This window comes from Mizuhopecten yessoensis, unplaced genomic scaffold (assembly GCF_002113885.1).
Source record: "Mizuhopecten yessoensis strain PY_sf001 unplaced genomic scaffold, ASM211388v2 scaffold10591, whole genome shotgun sequence".
Lineage (NCBI taxonomy): Eukaryota > Metazoa > Mollusca > Bivalvia > Pectinida > Pectinidae > Mizuhopecten > Mizuhopecten yessoensis.
This window is the reverse complement of record NW_018408623.1, coordinates 1254347-1270437: the sequence shown is the minus strand read 5'-3', so window position 1 is coordinate 1270437 and position 16091 is coordinate 1254347. Positions and strand designations below refer to the sequence as shown.

The window sequence follows — 16091 nt, the reverse complement described above, 5'->3', positions numbered from 1 at the left end:
GTTTTGGTTGCAAAGGTCAAAGGTCCAGGTCACTTTTTGAAAAACAAAATGACATATTGTTTATATGTGCAATTTGTTATGAATTTGGTCTTCAAATTACAGCTTGAGAGACAAGAGGTCAAAGATCAAGGTCACCGGAATTAATAATAGAATGCCTGGAAGTGATGTAAGTTGCAATCTAGGATCAGGCTGTTTATTACAGATACTGGTATTTACTGATATTACACTACTGCTGATGATCCGAAGGAATCATCTCTTGTGACCTTCACATGACGTCTGTTCAAGATGGTGTCCCAGACTTGTTGACAAGTGAAGATTCTCATTCATTCTTAATTAATGTTTGATACATGGTCTTGATCATCCATGCAGTTGAGAAATGTTGTCCTAGTCTTACCCCCGAACAAATCTTCAGATTAGCAAGGGAAGACCTCTATTCACATTTACATGGCTCTCTATCTTTTGAATGTTGAATCTGTTTGAATTGACGTGGGCACCATTCCTTTGACATTTCCTGACATCTTTTTGTCATTTATATTAGTTTATACCAATTTTTTGACTGTTCAACTTGGTTCAGACTTGGTCCAGCCATGTCTGAATGAACCATTTCAGTTATACCTCTCTTCAATTTTCACATGGTATAGTGGGCACTATCTGAATGTTGGGAACAGTAGGAATGTCTGTAGGTTTCAAGCATCAATGACTTGAGGCTGCTTTGATTACCTGGCCTTGCTGCCCCCTCTTATCCATCTGTTTTCACATTCACTATTGCTACACTTGGTGAGGTCTTTATCTGCTAACTTCTGGCTGTGAACATGTTGATATCTGGCCATTGATACATCCTCTTCATGTACTCAACGGTTCTTATCCCCAACCATCTACTAAGCTGATCCACAACACATCCTTTTTCTGATGCTGCTATCAGTCTTAAATGGATGTATTGTTTCCTAATTTGTTCCCATGTAAATTCAGTATGCCTTCATCCCAAGATTCAATTTTCAATTCAATCTTTGTTCTTTCAGATAAAGCTTCGTGTTTCAAGTTATGCTCAATGGCTCTATTTATATTGTAAAACATATTTTACAAGACAAGTTTTATAATTACTACAAAAGCCTTCTTTGTCTTACAATATTCAGTGTGTAAAAGTGTGAAAATGTCTCTTCGTCTGACCTCTTGTGTGCTCCTGGAATGCTATTCCCAGATTTGCACGCCCCTGTCGCCTGTTCCATCTAAACACTTGAACGAAAGAAACAGACCATGCATATTTATTGACATTTATTGGCTTATTTGCAAACATTTTCTCAAATATTTTTCTATTTCCAATTTGGCAGACATGGTCATATTATGAATAAACATTAATGTCATACAAAATTTGTATTTTACATTGTGTGTTTCATATTATGTCAAATCGAAATTTCATGTTTTGACATTAAAGATATTAGAGAGAATTTTTTCTTGTTTTTTCGATATTCAAAGACAGTTTAAAAAAGCCATGCAGACATGTCCCTGTATAATGGAAGATGAATTCATCGTGTAGATACGACCAATCTCGTGACATGATCATACCAGTACTGAAACCCTGAGGTCCTTAACGTGGTAGGGAAATGATGGATAATCCAGGATAGATTTGATAACCACATCAGTAGGATCATACAAATTTAATCAGCTAGGTTATCAAGTTCATCTGTGTAAGAAATCAGGTATAGGGTTGTTCATGCTAATATCTACCAATGCCTTACTCAGAAGCATTCTTACTTTTAGTAGCAGTAGTATGTTTGGTTTTATGTCACTTCCCCAGTTTAAACTTGATATTGTGCTTACTCTTCACATTGTAAATGCTTGTGTATCTTGCATGGCATGAAGTTTTGTACTGATCCCCAGTTCTGGGTGTTCTAACGTCACGGGATGACATGAGCTTGTTAAGCATGTAACACTGTTGTAGCCATGTCATCTCACCAGATGTACATATGGTGGCGACAAAAATTTTAATCAGAAATATTAAAATCTAATACCAATATTTGTTAAAAATAATATTTTCTTCAATGAGTATTGTATTTGTCAGCTTTTTATATACATGTTTATGAAATCAAATGTTTATTCCATTGATTGAAATATGGATTAATCGAAAAAATAACTGAATCATACTTCAAAGGTATTTCATTAGGCCAACAAATTTGTTATAGTTATGACAAAGACATGTGTTGTGTGTGTCATAGAAGTGGTTTGCAAACAGATGTTTGTAATTTTTTGTTGTATTGTTATAATTGATGTGTAAAATTTTATTTTTAAACAAGACAATAGTGAAATCTGCCTTAAGGGATGACCATACATGAAAAGTCGTACTTACAATTTGTGTTTAACAAAAGACAAAATTCATCAAAAAATAAATGTAAAAAAATAGCACAGTTTCTGCAAATTTTACATCTTAAAATTTTGTGTTTGACAAAATTTGAAAAAAAAAACACCCCGACAATTTCTACAGATTTTGCACCATTTTAATGTTGGTAAACATTCCAAAAAGCTGAAGAGAAAGCTAGAATGGCCTCCTTCATCCTCAGATACACTGTCTTGTGTTTGTATACCTCAGTAGGAGCTTTCAGTTTCACTGTACAGCTTAGTGTGCAGTCACAATATTGTTTAAAACAGAGTGTAGTACAGCAAATTGCTTTTGGTTCAAGTCTGTTAAAAAATTTGCTAAATTAATTTGTATGGAGACAAAGGCAAAACATTTGGATGCTTGCTTCCCTGGGTTTCACCCATTCTTGACTAGAAATTACGTTTTCAATTTGAATTCATTTTGATCAAATAACTAAACATGAAAGAAATCATGAATTTTGAAGTAGAATCCATTTTCATCCAGAAAGCAATCCATTATTGAAATTTTAAGTATTTCATGAATCCTGAAAGAATTTTGAAGAAAATTGTCGAAGCATTACACCCTTCATCTGTACACCATTAGATACACTTTACGCATGAAATTACAGCAAGCTGCTGGCCTCAAAATGGAGGGTTTCTTGCTCGGGTAAAATGGTAGCAGGCTGCTCACCTAAGCATTGAAAATGTCTTGCTTGGATAAATTAAAGCAGCCTGCTGGCCTCAGAAGTGATGGTTTCTTGCTTACGGAGTGAAAATAGAAGTTTATCAGACACTACATAATTTGCTTTGTACCTCTGAGGAGGGGTCTAATTTTAAGTTAATTTGTTTTCAGTTATTTTATGCCAATTTAGCTGGTTACATTGGTAACTATTTTTTCACACCTATGTGTAAACGGCCTGTACAGTTTAATTCTGAATTTCACATACCAGGTAGATATTGGAATTATTTCTCCTTGAAAAAAAAAAGGAAAATTCAAGTCAAATTAAATATTTGGGATTTTAATATATTTATTTTTTGGTTGCAGTAAAAAAATTGCCACCAGATAATAAGTATTCTAATTGCCAGGTCACCGCTGTAATTTCATCATTCACTGACCCACCGTACTTGTTTCTATAGACAATGCATGTATTCTTTATAAATAGATTTTTGTGGTGAAAATTTCACATTTAGACTTGTTTTGATACATGTTATTTTTACTAATGCAATACATGCTGTATATATATATAACAATGTTCACTGTAATCAAGCATACTTGCTCACTTATACAGCTTTATAAACATACATTATAATGACAATATCAGATAAGTTCCTTTGTATGTTTTTACAAATTGATGGTAATATTTGATTGTACATATTAAAAGAATATAAATTCATCTTTGTTTATTTGTGTTAGATATGCAAACCTCATTATAAAATTGTTACCTATATTATAAATACAACTATTGATATGCTACTTTTTAATGACTGGAATCATCTCTTGTCTCTTGTTGAAGAGTAGGGCTGACATCTATAAACCAACTCTTACACCAATGTGCTTTTGTATTACAGGTTTACAAGTGGTTCTAAATGCCATCCTGCGTGCAATGGTGCCTTTGCTACATATCGCCCTACTTGTCATATTTGTTATCATCATATATGCTATCATAGGCTTGGAGCTCTTCTCAGGGACATTGCATTCTACCTGTTTTGATAGAGATTCAGGTAAGTTGTGGGTTCAACTGTTTTCTACCTGTTTTGATACAGACTCAGGTAAGTTGTATTCCACCTAATTAGGTTCAGACCAAATCAAACTGGGTCTCTTTGACCACAAATCCCCAGCTCCATGTATGTTCTGCATTGGTTAAGTTTATCTCAAGTATCACCGTTCAATCCTATATCTATCACAATTAAATACACTTAAAACTGCTTTGACCTTTTGAATCTTTCTGGTCATCACATCAAACCTTTAAAAAACAATGTATCGATGGGTTACATACAAAAAAAAAGAGGATCATACTATTAAAAACCATTACAGTTAATATTGAGATCTACTCTCTTTCAAATTAGTGAAGTCATGGTAACATGGTCTTGAAAAGCAGTCAAGACAGTCACATGGTCTTAAAAATCAGTGTAGTAGCCATGGTGACTGCTCTCTCAAAAACCATGTGATTATGAATGGTTATTGACAATTCACGGTCTCAACCCAGTTCTGCTGTCATTGAATTTGAGGTTCTGTGGTCCTACAACCAACCATCGTTATACCCACCTCTGTTGTCACATACTGTGGTCTACACTGATTCAGCCCTAAGTCATGGCATTTAAAAGCTTGAGAGAAAATGGATATCTTGATGGTTTGTCTCTGGTAATCAATACCGGTTCTTACACTTCTCTCACTTTCACACTGGGTTTGCGTAATAAAGACAGTTACATGTATTGGCAATGATCGGCCTGACTTATAGGTACACTTGGCCTTGTGGTTGAGTGCCAAAGGTTGCCTGATCACTGTAAGTTGCACACAAAATTGCAGTTCCTTTTTTTTGGTCAGCATTCTATTATGAGCAAATAGGGGTTGTCATTTTGGATTAGTGTATAGCATGCCAGTCAGTGGACTCCGTTATGACAAGACGATTATGTGGTTCTGTGTAGATGTTTTTTTTATCAGTTACTGAAACCTTACATCAACATAGGGGAAACACATGCATATTTAATGTCAATGTAATGCAATCAGTTGCTCCCTGATGGCTCATGCTAGCTGGAGTGGTGGGAGATAGTTCGTGTATCTGGGTGCCCTTTACAATTATACATTTGTCTTGGTATAGATTACAGATCAATCGCTTCAGGGCAGGAGGCCAGGCTTTCCCAGTAACACCCAGCTGTAGGATAAGAATAGTAAATCGTGATAGTAAGACATGACCAGATTCACTATAGGTCAACATTGTTGCAAGCATGATATTGCTTTTTTGCAACTCATTAACAGATGCAACTCATACTGGTACGTCATTCAAAGCTTTATCCCAGTAATAAATTGCTGAGGAATATGAATTAATACTGACACAAGTGACAATTTACAAGACACTTCAATAGAATGTGACACATATCAGACCAGAGTTATAGGGCCTATAGATTTATCTGAGAGTGAGCTACATCAGTAATTTCTGACCTTGAGCTTTACCTAATCCTTTCAGCCCTGTGTAACTTTAATAAACTTTACCATGTATTAATCTGGTAGAGTCCATTATGGTCTACAGTGGTAAAAGGGCTAAACAGGAATCATAAAATGTATGACACAGAATTTAATAACATGGGGATCTATAAGCATAGGGTATAATCGTAGAGTTCCAATTCAGAGCTATTATTTCAACTTTTTATGATAAAATAACAAAATAATTTTGTTTAGAGTTACTTCCCATGTCAAGGTATTCCGATTCCATTTTGATGGTACTCTTTCCTTGAAGTCTCACAGCTATGTGAAGTGAGCTATAACTTACACAAAGACAGTATAGGTGGAATCCAACTAATGCAAGTAGTCTTACTTAACTTAACAGTGGACTACACCTTTTAAAGGCTATGAATAAATATTGGCCTATAAAGATAATGTTGGCCTTAAAGTATTGACCATAATAGCTATATTGTTGCAGTGGACTGTTTGACTCGCCAATATCTGACAGGGAACTTAAACAGATAATGCAAGTGTGGCCTTCTAGCTTCACGCTAGAGAATTTCCCTTTAGCTCAATGGATAAAGCATTGGACTGGGAAGCTGGGGTCACTGGTTCAATCCTCAGTGGAAGCACACTTCTCTCTCTCCTGTTACACATGGTGTCTGTGGCCATCCCTATGGTGACAGGGAATTAGAACCTGGCTTGTTGTGGTGTTTGAGGGCCAACGTATTTAAAAAAGGAGGGAATAGTGTGGCAGAATTTAATTGTACATAGGATTGTGGTCGTCTTCTAGATTTGGGCTAGAGGGAATTTACCTTTAACTCAGTGGTAGAGCGTCTGACTAGGAAGTCTGGGATCGCGGATTCAATCTCCGGGGTAGCACGCTACTCTCTTTCCTGTTACATAAGGATACTATCTTTTTCCAAGTGAGCACTGCCACTCAGAACCATACAATGAAACCATAAACAATTCATACTTACGTGTGAAAGTAAGCTTAGTGTTAAAGAATGTGCATTTTGCAACAGATGCTGAAAATAGGTTGCAGAAATAATATGAAACTACTGCACTCAGATTTAGCCCGGCGCAGTAGGTCATGTGTCTGTTGGAGTATTGAACTGTGTCAGTGATGCCTTGGTAAATGCCACAACTAAGTGGTGGGCATTTGGAAAATTTGTCTCCAACCTACTGATATAAAAGTGTGGCTTTATAGCAAGACTGACAAGTTAACCACATGTGGTAATTGTGCAGACCCAAACACAGCCAGTGCCAGCCAGATCCAGTAATGGCTGGGGATTTCCTACCTCGGGCTGCAGTCTGTAGTCAGCACTGTCATAAAACAGTCCCTCTCTTTGTTAACTGTCTGTAGTTTCCACTGTCATAAACATGTCCCTGTCTACGTAACTGTCTGTAGTCAGCCCTGTCATAAAACATGTCCTTTCGACTGTCATAAAACAGTACCATCTCTTTGTTAACTGTCTGTAGTTTCCACTGTCATAAAACAGTCCCATCTCTTTGTTAACTGTCTATAGTTTCCACTGTCATAAAACATGTCTAGGTAGCTGTCTGTAGTCAGCACTGTCATAAAACATGTCCCTGTCTAGGTAACTGTCTGTAGTTTCCACTGTCATAAAGCATGTCCCTCTCTTTGTTAACTGTCTGTAGTTTCCACTGTCATAAATCAGTCCCCTCTCTTTGTTAACTGTCTGTAGTTTCCACTGTCATAAAACAGTCCCCTCTCTTTGTTAACTGTCTATAGTTTCCACTGTCATAAAACATGTCTAGGTAACTGTCTGTAGTTTCCACTGTCATAAAACATGTTCCTTTCTAGGTAGCTGTCTGTAGTTTCCACTGTCATAAAATATGTCCCTGTCTAGGGAACTGTCTGTAGTTTCCACTGTCATAAAACATGTACCTGTCTAGGTAACTGTCTTTAGTTTCCACGGTCATAAAACAGTCCCTCTCTTTGTTACCTGTCTGTAGTTTCCACTGTCATAAAACATGGCCCTGTCTAGGTAGCTGTCTAGTTTCCACTGTCATAAAACATGTCCCCGTCTAGGTAACTGTCTGTAGTTTCCACAGTCATAAAACATGTCCCTGTCTAGGTAGCTGTCTATAGTTTCCACTGTCATAAAACATGTCTAGGTAGCTGTCTGCTGTCATAAAACATGTCCCTGTCTAGGGAACTGTCTGTAGTTTCCACTGTCATAAAACATGTACCTGTCTAGGTAACTGTCTTTAGTTTCCACGGTCATAAAACAGTCCCTCTCTTTGTTAACTGTCTGTAGTTTCCACTGTCATAAAGCATGTCCATCTCTTTGTTAACTGTCTGTAGTTTCCAATGTCATATAAGTCTCTGTCTAGAGTTAAATAGTCCAAAATCACCATTTTCCTAAAGCAGTGTCCTATCTACCTTAATTGAAGTCACCACTGCGATATAATCCCTGTCTAGGTAACTGTCTGTAGTTTACACTGTCATAAAACATGTCCCTGTCTATGTAACTGTCTGTAGTTTCCACTGTCATAAAACATGTTCCTTTCTAGGTAGCTGTCTGTAGTTTCCACTGTCTTAAAACATGTCCCTGTCTAGGTAGCTGTCTGTAGTTTCCACTGTCATAAAATATGTCCATGTCTAGGTAACTGTCTGTAGTTTCCACCGTCATAAAACATGTCTAGGTAGCTGTCTGTAGTCAGAAATGTCATAAAACATGTCCCTGTCTAGGTAACTGACTTTAGTTTCCACTGTCATAAAACAGTCCCTCTCTTTGTTAACTGTCTGTAGGTTCCACTGTCATAAAACATGTCCCTGTCTATGTAACTGTCTGTAGTTTCCACTGTCATAACACATGTCCCTGTCTAGGTAACTGTCTGGAGTTTCCACTGTCATAAAACATGTCCCCGTCTAGGTAACTGTCTGTAGTTTCCACCGTCATAAAACATGTCTAGGTAGCTGTCTGTAGTTTCCACTGTCATAAAACAGGTCCCTGTCTAGGTAACTGTCTGTGGTTTCCACTGTCATAAAACAGTCCCCTCTCTTTGTTAACTGTCTATAGTTTCCACTGTTATAAAACATGTCTAGGTAACTGTCTGTAGTTTCCACTGGCATAAAACATGTCCCTGTCAAGGTAACTGTCTGTAGATTCCACTGTCATAAAACATGTCCCTGTCTATGTAACTGTCTGTAGTTTCCACTGTCATAAATCAGTCCCCTCTCTTTGTAAACTGTCTGTAGTTTCCACTGTCATAAAACATGTTCTGTAGTCAGCACTGTCATAAAACAGTCCCCTCTCTTTGTTAACTGTCTGTAGTTTCCACTGTCATAAAATATGTCCCTGTCTAGGGAACTGTCTGTAGTTTCCACTGTCATAAAGCATGTCCATCTCTTTGTTAACTGTCTGTAGTTTCCTCTGTCATAAATCAGTCCCCTCTCTTTGTAAACTGTCTGTAGTTTCCACTGTCATAAAGCATGTCCATCTCTTTGTTAACTGTCTGTAGTTTCCTCTGTCATAAATCAGTCCCCTCTCTTTGTAAACTGTCTGTAGTTTCCACTGTCATAAATCAGTCCCCTCTCTTTGTAAACTGTCTGTAGTTTCCACTGTCATAAAACATGTCTAGGTAGCTGTCTGTAGTTTCCACTGTCATAAAACATGTTCTGTAGTCAGCACTGTCATAAAACAGTCCCCTCTCTTTGTTAACTGTCTGTAGTTTCCAGTGTCATAAATCAGTCCCCTCTCTTTGTAAACTGTCTGTAGTTTCCACTGTCATAAAACATGTTCTGTAGTCAGCACTGTCATAAAACAGTCCCTCTCTTTGTTACCTGTCTGTAGTTTCCACTGTCATAAAACATGTTCCTTTCTAGGTAGCTGTCTGTAGTTTCCACTGTCATAAAATATGTCCCTGTCTAGGGAACTGTCTGTAGTTTCCACTGTCATAAAACATGTTCCTTTCTAGGTAGCTGTCTGTAGTTTCCACTGTCATAAAACATGTACCTGTCTAGGTAACTGTCTTTAGTTTCCACGGTCATAAAACAGTCCCTCTCTTTGTTACCTGTCTGTAGTTTCCACTGTCATAAAACATGTTCCTTTCTAGGTAGCTGTCTGTAGTTTCCACTGTCATAAAATATGTCCCTGTCTAGGGAACTGTCTGTAGTTTCCACTGTCATAAAACATGTTCTGTAGTCAGCACTGTCATAAAACAGTCCCTCTCTTTGTTAACTGTCTGTAGTTTCCACTGTCATAAAATATGTCCCTGTCTAGGTAACTGTCTGTAGTTTCCACTGTCATATAAGTCTCTGTCTAGAGTTAAATAGTCCAAAATCACCATTTTCCTAAAGCAGTGTCCTATCTACCTTAATTGAAGTCACCACTGCGATATAATAGTGTCCTGTCTTCAGTAAACTCTCTATAAATTAGAATTAAGAATTAGATATACTGTGTATGTTTCTACTTGAAATTAAATCTAGAAATATCTGCATTTGTGACACTTTTGTATTCTTCCTCAACACTATTTTTGCTACAGTGGATTGACTTGTCCATCATGCGGTTACGTTGACCATGTTATGTTTCTACTTGCAGGTAACATAGCATTTGATACCCCTCACCCCTGTTCTGCGGACGGTAAGGGGTTCCAGTGTGATAATGCCACCCAGGAGTGTCGCAAGTACTGGGCGGGGCCAAACGATGGTATTACAAACTTTGATAACTTTGGTCTGGCCATGTTAACGGTGTTTCAGTGTATAACGTTGGAGGGCTGGACTGATGTATTGTATGATGTAAGTTGGTTTTGATGCTGGTAATTCACCAGAACACAAAGCATTTAATTTGCAAAATATTAAAAAATACATATATATATATATATATATTGGCAATGCAAAACTTCATATGATATTTGGTCATTTACACTCTTTGCTTTAGAAACAGACGTTTTTGAAAGTTCGCAAAATAAGTTTTCAATTCCTGTTTGTGTTCAAAACAAACTGAGTCTTTATTTTTCATATAATACTGATAATAGAAGTAACTATACTTCATTTTCTAGTTTGTCATAATGCATAAAACATAACTACATTTAGCATGATGAACTTGTGTGCATTAGTTTCCAAAGAAAGGCTACAACAATAAATAAAACCTAAGCAGGAATGCTATGATGATTCAGACAAGTACAACTGATCTCCTGCAGAGACATTTGCAGTATGTTTAACTAATTCTCCCCTGAAATTTCATAATGAACCATTCCAACCTTTGAATAGGAAGAGTTCAAATGTTTGTCCAGGGGTGAATGGGTTAAATAAACCCTGAAAGTGTTCTGTCATAACTATAGCATGTAAACTTGTGAGTGGTTAACTGTAATGAATATTGGTATTGGTACTAATGAGGTCAATATATACATTGTATACAGATTACTGGGCTAAACTCTTATTCTCAGGATTACATAACTTTACAATTATACTTCAGAAATTTGTTTACTGGGATTTTAATTCACAGAATACACAGTATCTATATGCATTATTTTTGTATATATCAGTCATTTAAATGTGTATATTTGAAAAATTCTTTATCATCTTTTCATACATCTTAACTTGAAAATATCTATCCAACAAATTTTGAGTGATTGGCAGTAGTTGATTTACGCCTGTAAGTGGCAGTGGCAGGTGCTTGGTGTTGTATCACGGAGTTGTGTTAATTAGCTTGGTTATGTAGGTTAGTAAACTGAGGTGTAGTGTGTCTCCTCTATCTGTCTCTGGGGTGAGGTTTAAAGCTGTATATAGGAAGAAAATACTTTATACAGACTGGCAGGCAATTATCAACTACAGGAAAGACAGTTTCTATTATACTCTGAAGACTAACACAGAACTTTCACCTTGTATGTTATACCCTGTACGCTAAAATATTGATGATAACTAGACTAGCATATCCTCTTCTTAGTGAGGAATGACATCTCCACGCTTAATTAATTATCAATATTGATAGAACTCTAATGCAGGTTGTCAGAAAATAGACCTTTCAACAAAATAGTAAAAATTGGATAAATCATACATGTTTAAAAAGTAGTAAAAATTGGAAAAATCATACCTGTCAACAAAGTAGTAAAAATTGGATAAATCATACATGTCAACAACGTAGTAAAAATTGGATAAATCATACCTGTCAACAAAGTAGTAAAAATTGGATAAATCATACCTGTCAACAAAGTAGTAAAAATTGGATTAACCATAATTAACATATAAAAACTATGAGGAGACAATTAAAATTGGTACACATCTCCAAACAAAAGTGTTCTTTTGACTTTATCTTGTGTAAGTATTGCCACTTCTATACACATTTCTAAGTTATTAGTCTATTATTATGGCCACAAATAGACAAAGCATTCTTAAGTTGTACTGTATTTATACGGCGTCTTATAGACAACTCAAACTATTCTATATGGCTTTATGATGTGTTGGTATGGCTACCCATAGACTAACCATAGTATTCTAAATGACTTAGCAAATTGTTGGTTTTCGTTTTACAGATCAACGATGCAGTGGGCAACGCATGGCCATGGACATACTTCATCACATTAATCATCATAGGATCTTTTTTTGTACTTAACTTAGTTTTAGGTGTTCTCAGTGGGTAAGTTTTCATTAACACATCTATATATAGAGTATCAGGTGACTGCATGATAATGGCCAGCTCTGTCCTGTGTAGTTTTACATGTACATAAAACGATATGTATACCTAATAGCTACTCCTATAACACAAGAGGCCGCTGGTCCACCTTTTTTTCTACGGCGCCTGTCAAAAGTATCTCGCCGTGTAAACCTCTAACACTGTTGGAGTAACCTAATAACATGAATTTGTTGTCACCCTGTAAGAAATTCTATCCACCTACACTTAATTCAGAAGACTTAAAATGTGTTAACTCACTATTTGACCTAGACATGCTTACTGAATAAAAACTAAACTACAAGATCTGCTACAGATTTTGTTCATCACAAATATACAAGTTGTTATTTCCATTAGCATGATAAAATAACTGATATTTTAAAATGTATATGACCAAATCAGACATCATATAATTGAACCATCTGGATCGTATTTATAAATAATATTACAACAAGGATTTGATTTTTATAGCTGTAGGTGATTTTGTTTAGTTATTTTTAATCATGAAAAAGAAAAAAATCTTCATGGTCTTGAATTCAAATTCTTGAAGTAAAAAAGACGAATATGACAAAGCTGTCCTTTGCTTGAGTACATAAAAACACTTTTTCCTAGACCCAGTTTTACCCCTGATGTTAAAAGTCAATTGCATATTTAAACAGGATGTGAAATACCTCCTGTGCCTACTGCTCTCCCCAGACGATGGTACCCTTCTGTCAATATTGACCGCACTGCTCCTTAATAGTCTTTCTGTGTTGATCAATAGTTAAGTGGTCGAAGATTACCATAAGTTTGTGATGTGTCAACATTAGCAGATTCTAGGATTCCGGCTCCACCATAAAGGTCAACCACAACTTATGACAACAGTTATATGATCCTCGAAAAATAATGCTTACTATTAGCACAAGTACATAATATAGGCTCTTGTCCCGTTACACCAGGTGATGGTGTTCCAGGGGTATAGGCTTGCATTCTTTGTCATTCAAAAGCAACCTTATCGTGAACCCAATCCAGCGTCATTGATACAGATCAAATACGTCTTGATGGATTATGAAATCTGATTTACTTAAAGGAATTCTCAAACCCAGAGTTACTCAGCCTGGCATTGCTCATTTTGTCCTTGTCCTGTTGAATTCTTTGCAATATTTCGACATATCCTGAATACCCAGTGGTAAACAGAAAGTAGATTATCCAAAAGTCTAAGTAAAAATACTCATCTGATAATTTTAACATCTACCACTAACATTATAAAGTGTTCTTTATCGGGGCTTTTCTGTGGGTCCTTTTGGTGCCAAAATTCAGCCCCATTCCCAATGAATGCTGCTATTGTATCTGAAAATCTCCTTAAAAATTCCCAAGTTATTGTGACACATTTATCCCACTTCTAAAGCTTCTTAAAATAGTGAGAGAGAAAACCTGCAGACAGTGTGACACTGATCCGAAGATCTTAAATATCAGCATTCAGCTTTGTTTTGTTTCATTAAATTCTTATCAAACAAGATAGAACAGCATATGAACAATTTGATATCTTTTTCTTTTGCCTGTGTTTAAAAAATAGATTAATTAATTAATTATCTAATTATAAATCATGTGTTTGTCAGTGAATTTTCTAAGGAAAGAGAAAAAGCCAAATCTAGGGGAGATTTTAAAAAGCTGCGAGAGAAGCAGCAGATGGAGGAAGACCTGCGTGGCTACATGGACTGGATCACACAGGCCGAGGACATTGATCCCGAGAATGAGGAGGAGAGAGAGGAAGGTGCTACTCCCCGTCATAGTGAGTATCAGAGGTGCCACGCCCAACGTCTCCGCCTAAGTACGAGTCTTACCTACCAAACATAGTCATAGTGAAAATTAGGAATCAAGTCTTACCTACCAAACATATTCTTAATGGAAATTAGGAATCAAGTCTTACCTATCAAACATAGTCATAGTGAAAATTAGGGATCAAGTCTTACCTACCAAACATATTCTTAATGGAAATTAGGAATCAAGTCTTACCTACCAAACATAGCCTTAATGGAAATTAGGGATCAAGTCTTATCTACCAAACATAGTCTTAATGGAAATTAGGGATCAAGTCTGACCTACCAAACATATTCTTAATGGAAATAAGGGATCAAGTCTTATCTACCAAACATAGTCTTAATGGAAATTAGGAATCAAGTCTTACCTACCAAACATATTCTTAATGGAAATTAGGGATCAAGTCTTATCTACCAAACATAGTCTTAATTGACATTAGGGATCAAGTCTTACCTACCAAACATAGTCTTAATGGAAATTAGGAATGAAGTCTTATCTAACAAACATAGTCTTAATTGAAATTAGGAATCAAGTCTTATCTACCAAACATAGTCTTAATTGAAATTAGGGATCAAGTCTTACCTACCAAACATAGTCTTAATGGAAATTAGGAATCAAGTCTTACCTACCAAACATAGTCTTAGTGAAAATTAGGAATCAAGTCTTATCTACCAAACATAGTCTTAATGGAAATTAGGAATCAAGTCTTACCAACCAAACATATTCTTAATGGAAAATAGGGATCAAGTCTTACCTACCAAACATAGTCTTAGTGGAAATTAGGAATCAAGTCTTACCAACCAAACATATTCTTAATGGAAAATAGGGATCAAGTCTTACCTACCAAACATAGTCTTAGTGGAAATTAGGAATCAAGTCTTACCAACCAAACATATTCTTAATGGAAATTTGGGATCAAGTCTTATCTACCAAACATAGTCTTAATTGACATTAGGGATCAAGTCTTACCTACCAAACATATTCTTAATGGAAATTAGGGATCAAGTCTTACCTACCAAACACATTCGTAATGAATTTTTTTATATATTTTTTTTAGGAAAAATAATATGTTATATCGTTATAAGGCCATAAATCAAATTTGATTCAATAAGGCAACTCTCTGAAATAAAAGATTCACGCATTATATGATTTTAAATTTTATGAAATAAAATCACAAGTTACTATTTTTGTATCGCTATTCACAAGAATTGATCAGTGAAACACAGTTTTTGATCTGAGTCTAGCAAACAAACTCCTGAATCACGACAGTCAAATCTGTCGACTGAAACTACTGAGTTTACATGTCATTGAATGTTTTCTATTCCTTTTGTTTATGTATGTATATGACCGAAGGTAATCGTGTGTATCAGTTTATTGACATGCTGAAGTATATTGATGGCTAGCACCTGTAGGTAAATGGCAGTTTTGGTATCTAGCCAGAAGTTAATTGAATGGTTCTAGTGCAAGGCAGGAATGGTGTTATACATAAAGTGTATGTGTGTGTGTCCAGAACAGGATACATGTTGATCCGGTTTTTCACTCATTTACACCCACACTATGCAGAAAAATCTAATACTGTAATGTTAAACTGTATAACAATTCTGAAAGACATAGCTGTATATTAAACTTCATTAAAGTCATATTTATTTTTAGGTCACCTGAGCTTTAGCTCAAGTGACCTATTGCTATCCGTTTTCGTCCGTCGTCGTCCGTCGTCCGTCGTCCGTCGTCCGTCGTCCGTTAACATTTTACATTTCAAACTTAAAGTCAAGTTCTGCTGGGCCGATTGAACTGAAAGTTGGTAGGAATGATCGCCTCATGGTCCTGACAAAGTGTTGTTATTTTTCGGGTCGATCAGAAATCCAATATGGCCGCCACGGCCGCCATTTTGAAAACCTATTTCAAACTTAAAGTCAAGTTCTGCTGGACCGATTGAACTGAAAGTTGGTAGGAATGATCGCCTCATGGTCCTGACAAAGTGTTGTTATTTTTCGGGTCGATCAGAAATCCAATATGGCCGCCACGGCCGCCATTTTGAAAACCTATTTCAAACTTAAAGTCAAGTTCTGCTGGACCGATTGAACTGAAAGTTGGTAGGAATGATCGCCTCATGGTCCTGACAAAGTGTTGTTATTTTT

The 16091-nt window shown here is 36.3% G+C and overlaps 1 protein-coding gene across 6 annotated transcripts in view; it reads left to right on the top strand.

Moving 5' to 3' along the window:
* LOC110461243 (muscle calcium channel subunit alpha-1-like) overlaps positions 1-16091 on the top strand; it is a 153769-nt gene that overhangs the window by 86908 nt on the left and 50770 nt on the right. For all 6 annotated transcript variants that reach the window (XM_021514637.1, XM_021514636.1, XM_021514634.1 and 3 more), the window contains exons 6-9: positions 3922-4074; positions 10084-10280; positions 12017-12120; positions 13752-13924. In XM_021514637.1, coding sequence (XP_021370312.1) covers positions 3922-4074; positions 10084-10280; positions 12017-12120; positions 13752-13924 — 627 coding nt within the window. The remainder of the gene's footprint in view (positions 1-3921; positions 4075-10083; positions 10281-12016; positions 12121-13751; positions 13925-16091) is intronic.